General features: G+C 46.8%; 1 protein-coding gene across 3 annotated transcripts in view; it reads left to right on the top strand.

Moving 5' to 3' along the window:
- DAGLA (diacylglycerol lipase alpha) overlaps window positions 1-20,992 on the top strand; it is a 48,972-nt gene that overhangs the window by 11,161 nt on the left and 16,819 nt on the right. For all 3 annotated transcript variants that reach the window (XR_002907996.1, XR_002907997.1, XM_024198026.1), the window contains exons 6-13: window positions 311-398; window positions 6,045-6,179; window positions 8,079-8,156; window positions 9,924-10,048; window positions 11,740-11,896; window positions 12,218-12,301; window positions 12,472-12,549; window positions 20,188-20,268. Coding sequence is in view for 1 of the 3 variants with exons in the window: in XM_024198026.1 (XP_024053794.1) it covers window positions 311-398; window positions 6,045-6,179; window positions 8,079-8,156; window positions 9,924-10,048; window positions 11,740-11,896; window positions 12,218-12,301; window positions 12,472-12,549; window positions 20,188-20,268 (826 nt within the window). In the remaining 2 variants the exon portion in view is untranslated. The remainder of the gene's footprint in view (window positions 1-310; window positions 399-6,044; window positions 6,180-8,078; window positions 8,157-9,923; window positions 10,049-11,739; window positions 11,897-12,217; window positions 12,302-12,471; window positions 12,550-20,187; window positions 20,269-20,992) is intronic.

Raw genomic sequence — 20,992 nt, 5'->3', positions numbered from 1 at the left:
TGTGGAATACTGTCTCATAAACGATCTCCCCTGCCCTGTGTATGTTTGTCTATATACAGCATGGGCCAGACTCTCATCCACTAAGTCCCCCTTTGTACTGCTGCCAGAGCAGTGTATAGGGGCCTTAGTGGAAATGACAATTAGGCTCTGTATGTATATTGTCCTTGATAGCACATAGTCTGCAGGGTTTATACACCAGGTCCTAGTGCTTGTCTCTCTGTGTTCTTGTTGCTGTCGTCTTCGCTCCTGCCCCTCTGCTATGCTACTGCTTTTCCTTTGTCCATATGCATTCTTTGTTTTCCTGATGCAGGCATCGCCTTGAGGAGGGACAGGCCAGCAGCTGGACTCGCCGGCTCAAAGTTTTTCTTTGCTGCACACGGACAAAGGACTCCCAGTCAGTAAGTAACAAATAGCTCTGCATCAGAGGGCAAATTCCAGGCCCAGCCAACCTTGTCCTGGGCTTTTCTGAGAATAGCACTGTGAGAATCCCCAAGACTGACAATGGAAGTGTCTCACTGGTTTCAGCAGGGGGCACTCTCACCTGGTTGGGATTTAGGGGCACTAAGTGCAGTGGGAGAGAACAGTGGAAATGTCTCTCTAGGAGCAACAAACTGAATGGCTCTCAGAATAGGTGAGTGCAAAGGCTTGCAGTATAGTGGGTCTCCTCACCCTCCTCTGAGTTACAAGTTTTCTAGAGTAGACTGGCTGATTGTCAGGAATACGAATGATAAGAGAATCTAGAGAATCTAGAGGATGGATTTGGAAGGTGATCACCTGGAGCCCCATCCCTGTATGGCACAGGAAGGACTAGATATAACTGCTATATCCATGTCCAGAGAGGCAGGTCCCCAGGTCTCTTGAAGGTAGATAGCGTTTTACCCATCTGATCCTGGAAATTATAGTCATGGGACCAGGATTAATAAAAGGGGGCATCCTCTTACAGTATTATTTAATACAGCTGTGTCCCATCTGAGTGTCACTATGGTGATGTTCAATTGTTGCCCAGAGTCTCTTACTCCGGGTGTGGGTGAGCCATCCCTCAGTTCCATGACATAACGTAGCATCTAGATGAGTACAATATGAGAGGGAGAACCCAGCACAGCTTGAGCAGGGGAAAATCATGTCTATCTGAGCTTCTGGGATTCTTTGCAGGGGTTAACTGAACAGTAGTTAAGGTGGAAACACTTGATATAGTTCATTTAGACTTTGAAAAAGCCTTTGAAGAAATTCCCTCACAAAAGGTTATGTATGTGGAAATGTAGTAGTTCCTAGGGACACTGTCAGCTTTAAGATCACACTTCTGCCTGAAGTGTTTTTACCTGCTGTTGTTACATGTAGCACCTAAGATTCCTGTAAATGAAGATTAGAGAAAAAAATCTTTTTTACTGTGTTTACTTTCTGCATTTCATGGAACTTTGTGTATAGGCAGCTTTCCTGTTTCCTCTTCATTAACACTTACTTCAGTTTTCCCTGTTGTTTGTGAGAGCCTTTCAAACAGCAGCAAGGGAGAGAGAGAGACATCTTAAAAATACGAAAATGCAAAACTACCAGAATTGGCAGGAGGTCTCTTACGGGCAGATGGAGTGCATAAAACTACTGCTAAATACAGTGACTCAGTGTCAAATTAAGTGTCCCTGTGAAGTCTTGTCATGGCTTACAAACTAAGGTAGGAGACAGTGACCAATTCTCAGTGTCAAAAGTTTAATACTGTAGATCAGTGGTTTTCAACCTTTTTTCATTTGCGGACCCCTAAAAAATTACAATTGGAGGTGTAGACACCTTTGGAAATCTTAGACATAGTCTGCAGACCCCCAGGAGTCCACGGACCACGGGTTGAAAATCACTGCTGTAGATAGTTCCCCCACAGATCTGGCCTAATGGCTTAATCCTGGCTCCCAGTGAAGTCAGCAGAAGCTTTCGTATTGACTTCAGTAGGAGCAGATTCATGCACTAGATCTGGTGTTCACTGTATTTATTAATGGCCTTCTGGAGAGGTGAATAGTAAGGTGGCAAATTTTGCAGAGGACACAGTAATAATTAGGTTAATCAAAACTATGGAGCATTTGTGAGGAACTCCTGAAGGATCAGACAGAATGAGGGAATTGTTACCGATGGCAGATGAAAGTCATCAAAGATAAGGGCAAGCTAATACACATTGCAATGAACAATTTAAATTACTTGCACACACCGATGGGCTCTAAATTAGCTATAACCTCTCAGGAAAAGATCTAGGAGTTATTGAGGACAGCTCAGCAAAGACGTCAATGCACAGTGGTGGCCAAAAATCAGAAAAGATTTTTGGCTGCATTAGAAGGGAATAGAGAACGATATGGAAAAACTCTAAGGGCATTCTATAAATCAATGGTACATCTGCACTAAGTACAGCTTGCAATTTTGGTCTCCTCATCTCAGAAAAAGACACAGGAAAGGTGCAGAGAATGGTACTGAAAGAAATGTGGGGTTGTATATGTTCTTTACCCTGGAGAGGAGATGATTCGAGAAGATACAGAGCACTGTAAAGTAGTGGATGGTCTGGAGAAGGCCACCGGGATGCTTTTATTTGTCCTATTTGTAAATTAGAGATTAAAGGGAAGGCTTTGTTAGACAGTGGGTAATTAACCTGGGGATGTTGTTACTGAGCCGCACGGGGCTTAGTGAGAATCACCAAAGGATCAGTCACTTGGCACTTTTGAAATCCCCCTATAGACTGGCACAATTGGCCACCCTGGTTACATGCCCCTGCAGTACTGGATATAATGCCTTGCAAATGCCATAGCATTTCCTGGGAACTTCCGAGCCCTAAACTGATGCCCAACTGACAGTAACTATCCAACATAGCCAGTTTCCACAGGTCAGTTGCTGGATGGAAGATCCAGCTGGAAAAAACAAATGTTTTGTTTCTGGTCAGATCGCTCTGAATCTGAACCTTTTCATTTGGGTCATTTTTACATTGTGCCCGCTTGAGCTGTCATGGTGTCTCACTGGAGTTGAGTCTGGGTGCTCGCACATCCCAGATACATCACAGTGGCTCAGCCAGAGAGGAAACTGTGGTGCATTGTGGGAGATGTAGTGCAGTCGGGGAGCCCAGCCCATAGGGAAGAATGGGGCACCGAAACTACAACTCCCATGAGGCACTGTAGTGGCTCAAGTAGACACAGTTTAATATCTAAATAACCCAAAATGAAACATTCTGATTGAGGAATGTCAACATTTTTTGTTTTGACATTTCTGAATCAGGTTTTTTTTGTACTTTTCTTTATGTGATAAGTTTCAGTGGCCTGATTCAGGGTGAGAACAAATGTAAAATAATCAAAATGTTCTGTGAGATGGAAGTTCTGTTCTTCTGTCAGCTCTAGCAAACACTAGTCTGGTCTGCATGGGGATAGGAGCTCCCATCTTTGTGATCCAGAGTTGCAAGATTGGGGGCAGCTCCCCACAGAGAGGGAAGAAAAGTCTTTGTCCTCATTCTGAAGTTTTGTAGTCATGGCTGCCTGGCCCAGGCCTCAAGGAAAACTTGTCCCCCTCAGTCTGTGGAAAACTGTGGTCATTGTCTAGACACACAAGTGGAGTGTTGCCAAGTGGATATCACCCTGAACTACTTGGACAGAGATGGTTATTGTGGGATTGGGGAGTGACCTTTGCAACAAGGAGTCTATTAGTGCTGGTCTTGTGCACTGCAGGTCCTGCCCAAACAACCTACACTGTCTCTCTAGTCATCTCAGAGATCTTGTACCTACTTTTGAAAAGCTCCAGCACAAACCTTCCTTGCTGAGCAAGGAATAAGAACTCAACTTTTACGCTGGCCTCTCCATCTTGACAAAAGGTCTGGGAAATCTCACCAGTTCCCTCGGACTTATGGGAACTTCCCCTCTTCTCTTTTAAGGCCTTTTGCATTTCCCACATGCCACTAGTTCAGGGAACTGTGGGATAGGTACCCAGAAGGCAATGCAGTTATAATGCTGCAGTACAGTGCTAGGATTGGTACAGGTCAAAACTGCATTTAAAACAATACAGCAAGTGTAGAGATTGTGCATCATTGGTACTTGAAGTCCCATTGGTTCAGTCACTGATGATAGAGATCTCTAGTGCAGACTGTGCAAGAGCTGGAGGGAAATAATCTCGCACCCCAGAAGCCTGCCCTTCATAGTTTGCCAGAGGTGGAAGCATTTACCTCTGGAAAAGTAGAGCTTCCAAGCAGTGGGCAGGACAGGAGAAGGGAGACCATGTTCTCCAAACCAGACTCTGCTTTCAAGCTCATTCTCCAGTCAGGGAGTTACATGTCTAATGACCACATTCACACATGCAGACCAATTGCACACAAAATCACAGTTGTAAATTTAGATGCTGGGTGAAGGTTCCTTTGAAAGTATGGGCCGACAGTTCAGGGTAAAGACTGTGACAAACCTCCAGGAAAGATTAAGTGATGAGGAAGAGCCAAAGTAGTGGCTAGGTATGTGCTACAGCCCTAGCTGAGCTCCGCTTTGTGGTTAGACACTCGGTTGCTATATTGGACCAAATCTCTGGATCCCATTGCTTTTAAGCCTGCTGGATCTGAGCAGCATCCAGATACTCTCTCTTAATCTGGCCTCTCCTGTCTAGACTCCTCCTTGGGATATGGGGCCCTGCGGCCCAACTGCCCTTGGCCAGTGCTGACCCCCCATGTCTCCCCAAGAGCATAAGCATGCTGTCCTCAGAGCTCCACCCTCCTGGGTACCTGAGTTAACAGTTTAATTCTTTGGGGACTATGTGACAGCTAAAGCATAGAATGCACAGACTTTGCAAAGGAACTTCTAAACCATACCCCCTTTTCTCATAGAGGTACACCTCTATCCCGATATAACGCTGTCCTTGGGAGCCAAAAAATCGTACCGCGTTATAGGTGAAACCGCGTTATATCGAACTTGCTTTGATCCGCCGGAGTGCGCAGCCCGGCCCCCCCCGGGGTGCTGCTTTACCGCGTTATATCCGAATTTGTGTTATATCGGGTCGCGTTATATCGGGGTAGAGGTGTACATGGGAGTTACCAATCTAAGCAAAAATAGCACCTGTTTGCAAGATCCTCAGTCCTGCTGAGAGTCACTTGGGTCTCGAGCAGCGTCCTTCAGTGACTCAGGGATCCTCCTGCATGCTGCTCCTCCTGCTCAGTCTTCTCTTCCTTGCAGTGCTCTCCCCCTTTGTCTGTCAGGGGCTCAGCTTTTAACAGTTCCAAAGTCCTTTGTTCCAGTTTTCCCCTGTGTCAGTGCAGGTGGTGAGCCTCAACATAGTCTGAGCTAGACTTAAAGGGTTTGTCATCAGTATTGTCCCCTTAAGTTGGGGTGACTGGGATTATCCATAGCCATTGTTTATCTTCCTGCAGATGTATAAAACCACCCATGTTTGACTTAACTCATTGAAACCATGTAACAAACATGATGGCAATCAGATAATAGTTGTAAAAATAATACAGCTATCTCCCCCATTCTTCACAGTATGGCTGGGACAGAGGGGCTTGGAAGACTGTCCGGCTTCAGTATACTAGAGGTGATCATAGGACTCCCAGCTAGAGAATGATGAGGTCAACAAGTAGAGGAAATATGGGGGATTTTCTTACTAAAATGAATTGTTCAAATGAAATTAGTGTTAAAAAGGAAGGCTGGCCTTGAGGTTCAGGCGCTGGATTGGGACTGAAGTTCATTTTCCAGCATACTCTCTTTGTGCCGCAGTTCCTCATCTGTAAAATGGGGCTAAGAATACTTCCTTTCTCTCCCCTTTTGTCTGTCTTGTCTATTTTGATAGTAGGGACTGTCTCTTAACATTCATGCATCCAGCACAGTGTAGCTCTAATCTCAACTGAGGCCTTTAGATGGTACTGTAATATAAATAATACATATTAATAATCATTAGACCAGAGACTTTTTCCCATGAGGTCCCCTTGGGAATGTTTTCCAGAGATCGCTCTGGGAATGAGGCCATCGCTGCCATACTGATTCCCACTCACTCTTTCCCTCTTGCTCCTTCCCCCAAACTCCTCTTCCATAACCCTCCCCTCTCTCTGGATTCCACAGGATGCGTACTCTGAAATTGCCTACCTTTTTGCTGAGTTTTTCCGAGACCTTGACATAGTCCCGTCTGACATCATCGCGGGCCTGGTCCTCCTGCGTCAGCGGCAGAGGGCAAAGCGCAATGCAGTGCTGGATGAGGTGAGCGCATGGAGTGCGTCCGGATTGCACTGTCCCAATGGGGGTTCTGAGACTGCGACACGTGTATCTCACTCATTTCCACCTGGCCCCTGTTTTACCTGCCTCAGTGTGTGAGAACCCCATGGCTCTGCCCACTTTGTTTCGGTTTTATGATGGGCTGTTACCAGTCACTGGGTTGTGAATTAAATATAAAATACTTAGTTCTTCTGTAACACCTTGATCTGAGACTCCCAAAGTGCTTTGCATACAGGGATCTGTCCTGGTTCTGGTTCTATTCAATATCTTCAGAAATGATTTGGACAATTGCATAGCGAGTACACCTAGGGCAAATCTACACTACAGCACTACATCGGTGCAGCTGCACCACTGTAGCGCGTCTGGTGAAAATGCACTATGACGATAGGAGAATTCGATGAGAAGTGAAAGCTATGTCGGCGGGAAACTTGCGTCACTTGTCGGGGAATTTTTCACACCCCTGAGCGATATAAATTATATTGACTTAGGCTGTAATGTAGACCTGCCCTATGAAAATTTGTGGACAATACCAAGCTGGGAGGGATTGCAAGCGCTTTGGAGGATAGGATTAGAATTCAAAATGATCTTGACAAACTGGAGAAGTGATCTGAAATAAATAGGATGAAAGTCAGTAAGGACAAATGCAAAGAAGGAATAATCAATTGCACAAATACAAAATGGAAAATGACTGCCTAAGAAGGAGTACTGCAGAAAAGAATCTGCGGTTTATAGTGGATTACAAATTAAATGTGAGCCAATAATGTTGCAAAAAAAAGTGAATATTGTTCTGGGACGTATTAGCAAGAGTGTTGTAAGCAAGACACAAGAAGTAATTTTTCCACTCTACTCAGCACTGATAAGGCCTCGACTGGAGTACTGGGCCCAGTTCTGGGCTACACACTTTGGGAAAGATGTGGACAAATTGAAGAAAGTCCAGAGGAGAGCAACAAAAATGATTTAAGGTCTAGAAAACATGGCCTACAAGGAAAGATTGAAAAAATTGGATTTTTTTCATCTGGAAAGGAGAAGACTGAGGGGGAGATAATAACAGTCTTCAAGTATGTAAAAGGTTGTTATAAAAAGGAGGGTGATAAAATTGTTCTGCTTAACCACTGAGGATAGGACAAGAAGTAATGGGCGAGCTTAAATTGCATCAAGGAAGATTTAGGTTAGACGTTAGGTTAGACTTCCTAACTGTCAGGATAGTTAAGCCCTGGAACTAATTACCTAGGGACCTTGTGGAATCTCCATCATTTTCAAGAACAGGTTAGATAAAACCTGTCGGGGATGGCCTACTCTAGATAATACTTAGTCCTGCCTCAGTGCAAGGGGCTGGACTAGATGACCTATTGAGGTCTCTTCCAATCCTACATTTCTATGATTCCATTAAGGAATTAAACCTCATAACCCCTTTCTTTTTGTAGGCGGGTAATATATGCAGATTTAGTGCATTATAATTATTTAACTATGTACATCAAGATTAGACCCCCTTCTATACTTTTGTGTAAAGAAGACTCCTGTATCCAGCCAAAATGACAGGGGGAATATTAGGGATAGTTACTGTACCCAGGGAGTTACTGAAATTGAACTTGGCTGATTGATACCCCTGCAGAAAAGTGCCATGGGAGCAAAGTGGTTCAGGACCCCAGTTTTCAAGGCTGTCGTGCTAGTGATGAGAGATTCAAAATCAGGGGACTAGAGATCAGACTGGGTGAGAATTGGAACAAAAATAAGCTCAGAAAGCTGACCAGATGGTAGGGAAAAAAATCTCATAGTCTGCGAGTTGTGTTGGCACAGAACAATGGGAACTTGCCTTCCCTTGTGCACAGGCATTGTGTCTTTGTGGATGGAGGGAACTCACCCATATGTGTGTGTGATTTACAGGCAAACAATGACATCTTGGCCTTTCTGTCTGGGATGCCAGTGACCAGGAACACCAAGTACCTGGATCTGAAAAACTCGGTAAGTCACTAGCCCATGAACTCACCTGCTCTGTGCAGATCCATAAAACAAAGAGCAAACTGACTGTCTTCTCATAGCTCATTTCCCTTTGTCTCTTAGCTGGTGTTTGCGCTTTCATTTATTTCTTTGTCTGTCTCACATAATCAAGGAAATTAAAGATGAAAAAGACCTATTAGATGATGATAACAATAAAGCTTAGCTCTTGCCTTGGTCTTTCAAAGCTTTCTAAAGCATTATCCTCACCATGTCCCTATGAAGTAGGTGGTATTATCCCACATGGAGGAGAAAGAGCAATTAATTGACTTTTCCAAGGCAACAAACGAGGAGTCAGTGCCACAGGCAGGGTGTTAATACAGGACTTTCATATGGAAGTGCTGCCAGCATAGAACAGGGTTCTATCTCGATCAGAGCAGAAGGCCACCTACATCAAGATGGAACATTGCGTGCTGGAACCAATAGTGTCTGCAGGTTGCAGTTCTTTAATGAAGGTGAAGACAGCTGAAATCTGTCCTATTTTGTGCAAATTCTGTTTGGCTTTTGGTCTCCCGGCATGTTGCCATTGCAGCCCTTAACAGGGCACACTTTGGCCATCTTCCTGGATTGTTGCAAAATCGCTGAGGTAGACGACCCAATCCACGTCTTTTCTGATCAAGTGATTCTGTGATTAATCTACCTGTGGTTCCATTCTGCTCCACTGGGTTCCACTTTGTCTTCAGACTGCCTCTCATTCTAGACAGGTGGAGAATTGCCTATGTGTCTCCTTTCATAGACAAGGTCAGCACTGATCCACACGTGCATTGAGGCACATGGCCCTAGACTAGAAGAATGGCTTTACAATTCCATCTCTGTGCAACTCCATGACCATCTGTGGCTATATGGGAACAATATGTTCAAGCAGTGGATCTCAAACTGTGGGTCGGGACCTCAAAATGGGTTGTGACCCTGTTTTAATGGGGTCACCAGGGCTGGTTTAGACTTTCTGGGGCCTGGTGCTGAAGTCGAAGCCCGAGCCCCACCGCCCATGGCTGAAGCCAAAACCTGAGGGCTTCGGCTTCGGCCATGGATAGTGTGGCTCAGGTTACAGGCCCCTCCACCCAGGGCGGCGAGGCTGGGGTTTTGGCCCCCCGCCTGGAGCAGCGAGGCTCGGGCAGGCTCAGGCTTCGGTCCCCCTCCTGGGGTTGTGTAGTAATTTTTATTGTCAGAAGGGGGTTGCGGTGCAATGAAGTTTGAGAACCCCTGTGCTAGAGAGATCCTGTTACTGACCAGTAGTAATCTAGTGTCTCCTCTCCTCAATTAGGGCAGTGCAGGGCACTCTGGGTTTTGTGTGGACTGGGATCTCCTCAGTGTAATAGAGCTAAGACCACTGTGGGATGGCTTCCCTTGCAAAAGTTTGATAGTTTGCTGATGTGCTGCAGGAATATCTTTAGATCTAATTCTAAACGTTATTAAACATTTATGGGTGAGAGCCTCACCTGGTGTTAATTGCCGTAGCTTGGTTGATTTACTCCAGTGGAGGATCTGGCCCAGGATAACCAATGTGCCCTCCACAAGGCAACTGATGATATACTCCGAGGTCTGTAGCTGCTCTGGTGGTGGGGATAGGGAGGGCTCACGTAATATGCAGACATCAAGAGGAAACAAGGATGCACGTCCCTAACACATATTAGGGAGTTCTTGGTGGGGAGAGCGCTGGATAAGGGAGGCAAGGTGAGGCAAGCACCACCAAAGAGAATATGAAGGGCACTTAATCTCTCTTGTCTCTTTCAGCAAGAGATGCTGCGGTACAAAGAGGTCTGTTATTATATGCTGTTTGCCCTGGCTGCCTATGGCTGGCCCATGTACCTGATGAGGAAGCCCACCTGTGGACTCTGTCGCCTGGCCAGATCCTGCTCGTGAGTGGCCTTGCCTGCCTCTCCATCTGCCTTCACTTTCATTTTCTCTCCCCATTTTGCTCCTCTCTCCCCTTTTTCATTTTTCCCTTCTTTTTCCTTTTCTTTATCCATCTCCCCTTTCTTTCCATTTCTCTTCTCCTCACCTCTTTCTTTCTTTCTTTCTTTCTTTCTTTCTTTCTCCATTCCCTCTCTTCTTCTCAGTTACTTTCCCCATCCCTTCCTGCTCTTTCTTTTCAGACCCTTACTCCCCACTGCTCATCTGTCCTCCCTATTAAATAATCCAGACTGTGTCTCAGTATGCCCTCTCTGACATGCTAAAGACCTTGCCAGACCTGTGTGCTTCATACAGCCAGCATGGGGAATTGATTAAGATGATATTCACTGAGTCAGAATTGCCATCTCATAGCTCTGGGAAGCACAGAAATGCAAGGAGCTGACATTTGGCGTCAATGAGATTTGGCCAGGATCTGTGCTCCTTGGTGTCTGGGATTTATTTCTGATGCCAGGAGTAGCATGGTCACCTCCAGGTAGCAGCACTTCACTTAAAGTGAGGTAGCACTTTCATTTTAAACACTTTATATTTTCAGTTGCTTGGAACTTTCTCATTACTTTCTTTTTTGGGGGGGGAGCGCGGGGGACGGGGGTGGGCGGGGGAAGGGCTACGCTTCTCAGGCACAGTCTCAGTCCAGAAGCTGTTTTGATTTTTAGGAACATTTGTAATAAGAGTCTGTCCACTTTTCAATCATCTGTGCATGAGGTATAGGGAAAGACATTTTTCAAGTCCTTTTGATGGTTAGGTTTGGTGGTTAGCCTCCAGAACTGCTTTGTTTTTTACAGACATAGACCTGAATGAGGGATGGCCTCTTTGTCTGTTAGGTCATGTCTTCACTACCCGCCGATCCGGCGGGTAGCAGTCGGTCTATCGGGGATCGACTTACCGCGTCTAGTGAAGACGCGGTAAAATCGATCCCTGATCGCTCTGCCGTCGACTCCGGAAATCCACCTCGGCAAGAGGCGGCAGCGGAGTCGGCGGCAGCGCGGCAGCGGTCGACTTTCCCCCGTCCTCACCGCCAGGTAAGCCGACCTAAAATACGCAACTTCAGCTACGGTATTCACGTAGCTGAAGTTGCGTATCTTAGGTCGGACCCCCGCTGTAGTGTAGACCCAGCCTTACAAGACATTTGGGACTGCAGTAACAAAGGTATAGCATCCCTCCAGGCGTTCAAAGCTGTGGAGTGTTCAAAGATCCCACAGTCACATTGATTCTTCCGTCATTAGTTGCACTGTTGCTCCTCCTGGTGTCCGCAAGCAACATTGCACCCCCTCATGATTTTACATGGTGACACTGAAAAAGAGGGTGTGTCTACTCTGGGAAAAACTAAGCATTTTTTGGCATGGGTGCAGCTCCACCTATAGCATAGGCGGGCACGGGCATTTTTACTGCCATGGCATCTAAACCTACTCAGGTCACAGTTAGGTGGTAAAAATGCCTGTGCCTTCTTGTCTATGCTCCAGCTTCATGGCACCAGCGCATAAAAAACAATGGCCAGAGACTCGCATGCAGAGTCTCTCAAACCCCCATAGTATCTCCCTGTTTCCCTTTCTTGGCTCAGTGCCTCTCCTGCTTGCCCTCCCCTCTTCCCAAAGCCCCACCTTTCCTTTTTCCTCAGAGTAGTTCTTTTTCTCTGCAGATGTTGCTGTCTCTGCCCCTCGCGGCCCCGCTATGCCCCTAGTGTCACCATTGAGGAGGATAACTGCTGCGGCTGCAACGCCATCGCTATCCGTCGCCACTTCTTAGATGAGAATATGACTTCAGTGGACATTGTCTACACCTCCTGTCATGATGCGGTAAGGAGACTCTATGGCAACTGCTGTACTCTGGAAATGTTCCCCAGCCACTTCCCCATGAGAGCTATGTGCTCTCTAGCATGGCTGGAAGGCCCCTAAGCCATTCCCCCGGCACTGGAGATCCCCCTCTGGACTGATTGCACCACGTGTATACAAGTCTTTATGCTACTGCTGACCTTGAACAGTCCAGAGGGGAGATCTGTCATGCAGGTTGTCTGCTTCCCTCTAGCTGGGAGGGAAAAGATGTGTGTGGGGGGGGGGGGAGGGAAATCACAGATAGGTGGGGCTGAAGGTTTTAACAGAGTAATGCATTTTCCCCAGGTCTATGAAACTCCTTTCTATGTGGCTGTGGACCATGAGAAGAAGAAGGTGGTCATCAGCATCCGAGGAACCCTGTCTCCAAAGGTATGTGTGCTCTGTGATGGGAGTCCCCTGGCACTCACCCTCACCAGCATGCACCAGCTTATGCTTGGTCCTTGGGAATCTCCTTCGGTACAAGCAGAGAGCTCATTTCACACTCTTGCTGTCTCTCTTTTCTCTCACTCTCTGAACTGTGTTGGATTCTCTCCCTCCAGGATGCCCTGACTGACCTGACGGGGGATGCAGAGCGCCTCCCAGTTGAAGGTCACCATGGAACCTGGCTGGGACACAAGGTACTCAGAAAATGCTGCTTATTTTGGCCTTCTAAGTTTACAGTGTAATCCCAACCCCTCTCCCCCAAAATGTTGTAAGATTCATTAATTATTTGAGAGCCTTGGATTAAAAAAGGGGCCGTATCATGGCCAAGTGGCATTATTAAACCCCCCAAAACCTTCTAAGGTCACTATGCCATTAATCAAAGAAAAGAAAGATACACAATTAATAAAAATACCACTTTAATAAAAGGAATCTGTTAAGGTGGAAAACAAATCACTGACAGCAAATTCTGAAAAGCTCAGTTGAAAGAAATATAAATTTAGCCCTGACAGAGTGTAACAGTCTCAGTGTTGCAAGGCAGATGGTCACTGACCCACACCAGAGCCTCGTCTCTATTGAGAAAACTTACATTGATGTAACAAAATTGATGCAGCATGTCTATTTTAGAGATCTGGCCTGGTGTAATTAAATCGATTTAGTTAGTACAGAGAACACCTTCGACCCCAATACAGCAAAGTGCTAAATTTAAAGCATGTGCTTAATTTTAAGTACATGAGTATCTTAGTCAAAGGGACTAATCCCATGCTTAACGCTAAGCACATGCTTAAGTCCTTGGCTGGATAGAGGTGTAAGATCCTGATCCTGGAAGCCTTGCTCATGCAGGTAGTTCTTATTCACATGCATACTGTAGCTGGTGTCACTGGGACTCTGTGTTTGGTTAAGGATATCTATGGATAGGCTTGCAGAATGGGGTCATATTGTTGAAACCAAGCTTGCATTCTTGCTCTTGTAAATGTGAATGCTGTGTTTTAAGCTTCTGAAGTAACAAAAATTAATCAGCATAACAAACTATTATTCAGAAATAAATGAGGTAATGTTATTGTCATATAATTGGCATTCAGAAATTTAAAATCTATGCTGCTTGTTTCATTTACTAAATATTATGCTTATCAAAAGGAGTTAGCACTAACATCTCATGCTGTTGAACTAATGCATTTTGTTCAGAAGGAGTTAGCGCTAACATCTCATGCTGTTGAACTAATGCATTTTGTTCAAAATTACGTAGTATAATAATAATTGTAAACAATTTTTATGAAACAAAAAAGATAAAATTTAAATCCAAATGAAAATGACATTAATAAACTGAAAATCTAAGTTACAAGTATCTTATTATCTATTGTGCAAATCTAAAATCCATGTTAGAGGTAAAAATGTTCTCTTGACTGATCTTTTTAGAATATTTGCATAAATATGTCTGATTTTATTACATATTTTATCAGAGCATTTGCTGTTTTCTTTTTGTATTTGGCCTTTTAATTAAAATTTTCTTTGCTGTTCTTTGATTAATGGTTTTGCAACTTCAGATATAAGTAAAAGAAGTTTAGTTTGTTTTTTATTTTATAAAATCAAATTATAATTATAAAATAGTTTTGACTATATTTTTCATATCTTAGATATCACCTATTAATAAATAGCAAAGACAAATACAACTATATTTTAAAATACTGTTATCAGGCCTGCTGAGGGAGGGGGCGGGGGAACGGAAAGGCAGCAATTGCCCAGGGCCCCCAGCTGCTGCCACAGTAGCGGTGGTGGCGTCCGGGAGCCTCAGGCCCTTTTAAATCACCCAGATGGGCCGCAGGGCTCCTAAGCACGCGAGACCGCTTTAGGCCCCGCAAGCCGATGTGATTGGCCAGCACAGGCAGTCCTGACAGATTTGTCACTTCCGCCCCAGACCCCGCCCCCTCAGGGAAGGCCCTGGCCCTGGGGCTCAGAATTTCTGTTGGCGGTCCTGACTGTTATTAATATGAATTACTGGATAATTAAATGCTATTGGCTCCCAAGAAAGACTAAAAAGGATAATATTTTGTATGTCTCTTGATACATTTTTAATATATTGTATAAAAATCAAAAGTTAAAGTGAAAATAAATGAAGTGCTTCACTCATACTCACATGTATCTTGGACAAAAGTATATGGCAGTGTTGGGACTTACCATAAGTTGTTTTGTTTTCTTGTGTTGATTACTTTTTCACACATACACAAGTAACAGGAATAACCCACTTCCATTTGCTGAGCCAGTTTACTGTTCTGTTTCATGTACAGTTTATCATGTGATCTACAATTGGAAACTCTTGACAGGTTTGTGCTGACCTTACCACTGATTCATTACAACTACAATAGAAAGGGAGTGGTTGAGTCACATCTGTTGTCATAGTTACATTAGTTAAGAATGACCTGAGCTATTGCTGGGGCCTTGACTATATCTATATTCAAGGTTGGCTGGTTATCATTGAAAAAGTAGGGTAAAATCACAAATCTATGGGAAAAGTAATTTCAAAAAAGTCATAGGGTTACATTATATTGAGCAAAATGCCCTTAAAACTCAATCTAGTTGTAGTCATGTTGGTCCCAGGATATTAGAAAGACAAGATGGTGAGGTAATACCTTTTATTGGACCAGCTTCTGTTGGTGATAGAGACAAGCTTTCGAACCATAAAAGAGCTCCTTGTCTCTCTCACCGACAGAAGTTGGTCAAATAACAGATATTACATCACCCATCTTGTCTTCTTAAAACTCGGGTTATTCTTTCATGGTCCAGTGCAATGAACATATCTCAAGCCAAATTGCTAAAGAAGAAACAAAATAATAAGGTAACGGAGGAATCTTCCCTGGTAGCAAGCTAGCCTGGGTGACAGGGACCATGACTTGTAACAAAAAGCTTTAAAAGTTATGGCCATGACAAATATCATGCTCTTTTAACTATATCAGCTAGATACAACAGTTCCTAATAACAATTAATTACAACCTGCCTTCTTCCAGTAGAGCCTATGTATGGATTTTCAGAGATATTTACCGATGTGGAAAATGTGAAGGGGTTTTGAGCTAGAGCAGGGGCGGGCAAACTTTTTGGCCTGACGGCCGCGTCGAATTTCATAAATCATATGGAGGGCCAGTTAGGGGTGGCCCGGCCCCCACCTCCTATCTGCCCCCCCCCTGGACTCCTGCCCCATCCAACCCCCCCAGTTCCCTGACGGCTCCTCTGGGACCCCTGCCCCATCCACACCCCCCCGCTCTCTGTCCCCCGGCTGCCCCTGGACCCCCGCCACCCCATCCTACCCCTCCTCTCATTCCTGACGGCCCCCCCTGGGACTTCTTCCCCATCCAACCACCCCTTCTCCCTGTCCCCTGACTGCCCCCAGAACCCCTGCCCCTGACTGCCCCCTGCCGCCCCCCCTCCTTCCTGACTGACCCCTGCCCCCATTCAACCCCGTTTCCCCCCCGACCACCATCCACACCCCCGCCCACTACCCCAAACTCCCCTGCCCTCTATCCAATCCCCCCTGCTTCCTGCCCCCTTACTGCGCTGCCTGGAGCACCGGTGGCTGGAGCTGGGCCATGCTGCTGCCGTCGCCACCACGCAGCACAGAGCACCGGATCAGGCCGGGCTCTGCAGCTGGGCTTCCCCAGGAGCTCACAGCTCCACTGCCCAGAGCATTGCGCCGGCGGCGGAGCGAGCTGAGGCTGCGGGGGAGGGTGGACAGAAGGGGAGGGGCCGGGGGCTACCTCCTGGGCCAGGAGCTCGGGGGCCGGGCAGGATGGTCCCGTGGGCCGGATGTGGCCTGCGGGCCGTAGTTTGCCCACCCCGAGCTAGAGGGATCCAAAGTAATATTAGACTACCCAGATTTAAAAAAGGAGTCATTTTTAACTCCTTAGAACTACAGAACAGTACAAAGTATTTTCTTGTAACTCCCCAAATTCTCCTCTCTGCCCCCTATCAGTGATGTGCCAGTTTTTAAATTAGGCCCCATTTTTTATTCCTTCATACCTTACAGCAGGGGTCGGCAACCTTTCAGAAGTGGTGTGCCGAATCTTCATTTATTCACTCTTATTTAAGGTTTCGCGTGCCGGTAATACATTTTAACATTTTTAGAAGGTCTCTTTCTATAAGTCTATATTATATAACTAAACTATTGTATGTAAAGTAAACAAGGTTTTCAAAATGTTTAAGAAGTGTCATTTAAAATTAAATTAAAATGCTGATCTTACGCCACCAGCCTGCTCAGCTCACTGCCAGCCTGGGGTTCTGTTCACCTAGGCCGGCAGCGGGCTGAACAGGGCCTATGGCCGGGACCCCAGACCTGGGGGTGTGTGTGTTTCAGGGGTCAGGGCAGAGGGCTGGGGGAGGGAGTTCAGGGCAGAAGACTGGGGTGTGTGTTGGGGGGTTCAGGGATCAGGGCAGAGGGCTGGAGTGGGGGGGTGTAGGGCAGAAGGCTGGGTGTGGGGGGGTTCAAGGGTCAGGGCAGAGGGCTGGGTGTGTGTGGGGGGTGCAGGGCAGAAGACTGGGTGTGTGGGGGGGTTCAAGGGTCAGGTCAGAGGGCTGGGGGTTGTGGGGGGTGCAGGGCAGAAGGCCGGGTGTGTGTTGGGGTGTGGGGGGGTGCAGGGCAGAAGGCTGGGTGTGTGTTGGGGTGTGGGGGTTTCAGGGCAGAGGGCTGGGGGGCGTGGGGGTGCAGGGCAGAAGGCTGGGTGTGTGGGGGGGTTCAAGAGTCAGGGCAGAGGGCTGGGGGTATGGGGGATGCAGGGGAGAAGGCTGAGTGTGTGGGGGGTATTCAGGGCAGAGGGCTGGGGCTGTGGGGGTGCAGGGCAGAAGGCTGGGTGTGTGTTGGGGTGGGGGGGTTCAGGGCAGAGGGCTGGGGGTATGGGGGGTGCAGGGCAGAAGGCTGGGTGTGTGTTGGGGTGGGGGGGTTCAGGGCTGGGGTGTGTGGGGGGTGCAGCGCAGAAGGCTGGGGTACTTGGCTTGTGGGGGTGCTCCCAGCCCCCTGCCCTGAGTGGCTCATGGCAGGGGGCTGGAAGGGATATGTCCTGTTCCACCCCCTTCCCCCAGCTCCTTCCCTACCTCTCTCTGCCTCCTCTACGGAGCTGTGTGCACGCTGCCGCTCTTCCCCCTCCCCCTCGCTAGGGCCATCAGCTGATTGGCGCAGGGACGGAGAGGAGGAGGGGCAGGAAAGCACCACGCTGGGGGAAGAAGCGGGGGAGGGGGGAAGATTGGCTGCCGCAGAACCAAGCTTCTGCCTCCTGCCCCCGCAGGGGAGAGCGGTGGGCGGGGGGGGGGGGGGCTGGGGGGGGCTGGGGGCTGGGACCGCAGAAGGGAGCTGCATGCCACTCAAAATCGGCTTGCGTGCCGTGTTTGGCACGCGTGCTGTAGGTTGCCGACCCCTGCCTTAGTGATATCCCAGAATGATATCCCAGTTTAACGAAAACTAAATGCAGCTCTAATGACAATGATGAAGCTATGACTATGGTTCCATAACATTAAAAGGACAGTGTGCATTAGACTATCAGTATCAAGAATATATCTATAAGGCTGACTAATTCAACCCAGTAGTAACATATCATCATGGATTCAGGTCAGGATTTTCAAAAATAGGAGCCTAAAATCCATGTTAATTATCTAAATAAGTGACCTGATTTTCAGACATTCCCATTGAAGTTAAAGATGAACAGGGACTGTTCTTGAATGAGGTTGAAGTGGAAGAGCTGTCAGAAGGCCTGGAACAGAGACTTAAATGATCCTGATAGCTACTTTTTGATGATGATATTAGCATCACAGATGTCTCATTTGTAGGTTCACAGACTCATCTGCTCTTCACCTTCAATACCAGTTTCATTCAGTTCAGTGACACATTTGATCTTGAAAAATTTGAAGAAACCCAAGTTGCTGCCCATTTTTGTGATGCGCATGGATACCTTATATCTTATTAATGGACAAAACTTGACAATGTTCATTTTTTACTTTAGAGATGTTTTAGTTATTTCAGTCCATCCAATCCCTTGTTTCCTATCATATTCTTCACCTTTAGGCAGATTGAGTCAGGTGATTAATTGTAATAGGGTCCTCTGCGGGCACAGGAGCCTAGCGGTAAGTGTCTGCTCGTTGCGGGGGCAGTGGTAGGGGAGCCTGGGCCTGCCCACTCCACCGGGCTCCGACCTAGGGCCCTAGGAAGGTTAGCAGCGTTTGGCCTTTGAGGGGGGCCCCTCTGAGCTACCTTCCCTGGGTTGCTTCCTACCACTGCTTCTGGTCTCAGATAAGAAGAAAAACGAAGGAAACCAAAACCTGCTGGCCCCGGCTGGGCTCTGCATATGGTCTTGTCTCCTCTGGGAGGCTTCTCCAGCTCCTTTTGGCAGGAGCCTTCTGGGTAGGTCTGCACTCCTTCCCAGCCTCTTCCTTCTGAGATGGGTTGCTCCCTTTTTAACCTGTGTCTCCATGCTCTTGGGATGGAGTAGGGGGCTAGCTGGGCCCAGGATACTCCTTCAATCCCTTCCATCGCAGTGTGGGGTTTGTATACCCCATCACAGTCATACATCGGTGTTAGCTGATCACTAAAGACTAATCATCTGTTGCAGTATGGATCAGCAGCCTCAATATTTACTATGGATAGAATGAGAAACAGCCATGTACTGAATTCAACACTGTGTAGACTGAAGGCAGACAAATAAGATGAGCTGGCCAGCTTTCTATAGAACTGTGTTATCAGGTCCCCAGCCACCTTCCAGAAGTTTCTAGATTCTACCCAACTAAAGTCCCCCAAATAGTTTACAACTACAAACCCACTCCGATGTCTTCAGTATCCATTCACCAGTGGCCCCATTCCTCTTCCCATCTGGGCTTCTAGACAATTTTCTCACTCTCTGTTGCTAGTGAGCATAACAAGAACCTTGATGTTCTCATTATTTTCCTGTTAACTTGTTAGAATAGTTAACATTTTTATTTACAGATTGCAATTAGAGAGGAACATGGTTAAAGTGCTAGCACTCAGGAGATCCGGGTTCAATTCGCTGCTCTGCCAGAGACTTCCTGTGTGACGTAAATACCAAAGATAGATGGCCTAATGTTCCAAGTGTCAGAAAGCTTTCAAAGATATGTTGGGTTCATACTTCAGAATGACAGTGGGCCCTAGTCCTGATTGGAGCTTCTGGGGGCTACCCAGTGGCGTAACCAGGTGGAGGGAACAGGGGGAGCAATCAAAAAAAAAGGCGCCACCCGCTGCGGCGCTTTTACTCACCCGGCGGCGCTCCGGGTCTTCGGCAGCGGGCCCTTCACTCGCTCCGGGTGTCTTTGGAGGCACTGAAGGACATGCCGCCGAAGACCCGCAGAGCGAGAGAAGGTCCCACCGCCGACGTACCGCCAAAGACCCGGAGCGTCGCCGGGTGAGTAAAAGTGTCGCAGCAGGTGGCGTCTTTTTTTTTTTTTTTGATCGCTCCCCCTGTTCCCTCCGGGTGAGTAAAAAAAAAAAAGGCACCAAGAAATTGACAAGGCGCCACTTGTGCTCAGTGGGGGAGTGGCCGCTGCCTTGCTCCCCCCCAGCTACGCTACTGGCACTACCATAATATAAATATTTACTACTTCTGCTACTGTATAGCAGTCCACAACCCTGCTAACTAGACACATACCTGCTGATACCCCAATTAATTCCTCTCCAAATGAAATGAAAGGGTGAGTCAGTACTTCCCCCATCACCCCTTGGGTGCAGTCCAGAGCCTTAGCTGGAAAGCTCACTAACTCCTTTCAGTAATTTGCTGGCCTGTGTGTGTTGAGACTGTGCTGATATGCTAATGATCACATTTTGGTCTATGCTCCTTGGTGTCTGCCCTCAGGGAATGGTGTTGTCTGCTGAGTACATCAAGAAGAAATTGGAGCAGGAGATGGTGCTTTCTCAAGCCTTCGGACGTGACTTGGTGAGTCCTTGCTTTCTTGTGCCCCATGCAGAGTGTTTAGGAGATAGGATTCTCCTGTGCCACTGGTATTGTCCCTCCATCCACACTTCCCTGAAACAGCTGTAGTAGAATTGGTCCCAGGCACTCAAAGCTTTCTTCTGATTCCTGCTGATCCTAGCCATCAGAGCGCCAACTTGTTACCTGTTACTCCAATGTCCTTGTTTCCTCCATGCTCCCTGTTTTGAAGGGTTCTCCACACCAGTCCTGCATAGCTCCAGAGCTAATTCTTGAGGCAAGGCTAAAAACAGGAAGTCATCCTATAGTGACACTGAGCAGAGAAACATATCAATAAGACTAAAATCTCTTGCCCATGGAATCCATTAGTTTAGAGAGAGACTACTGGGGAGCAATGGCCACTAGCATTCATCTGGACAGCTCAGATATATACTTTTTGCATGAGCTGATCTTCCTGTACCATGAAGAAGACCATACCACAACTCCAGAATGTTGCCCTCCAAAGTGAATGTAAATTATACCACACTTTTAGCTAAGGGAGGGCTTCTCTGGACTGTCAGATTCCCTGCTATGAGAAGATTGCCCTGTTCTCGTGTCCAAAGAAGGCCTTGATCTGAAGATGGACTATTGGGATTTAGCAAGCAATCTAGAAACCAAAAAGGAGAGGAAGAAGGAAAAGAGGGATCAAAGAAGAATGGCAGATTGTAGGACTTGATAACCAAATGCCCCA

Source organism: Terrapene carolina, unplaced genomic scaffold (assembly GCF_002925995.2).
Source record: "Terrapene carolina triunguis isolate 2854851 unplaced genomic scaffold, T_m_triunguis-2.0 Scaffold90, whole genome shotgun sequence".
Classification (NCBI taxonomy): domain Eukaryota; kingdom Metazoa; phylum Chordata; order Testudines; family Emydidae; genus Terrapene; species Terrapene triunguis.
This window is presented reverse-complemented; position numbering and strand designations above follow the sequence as displayed.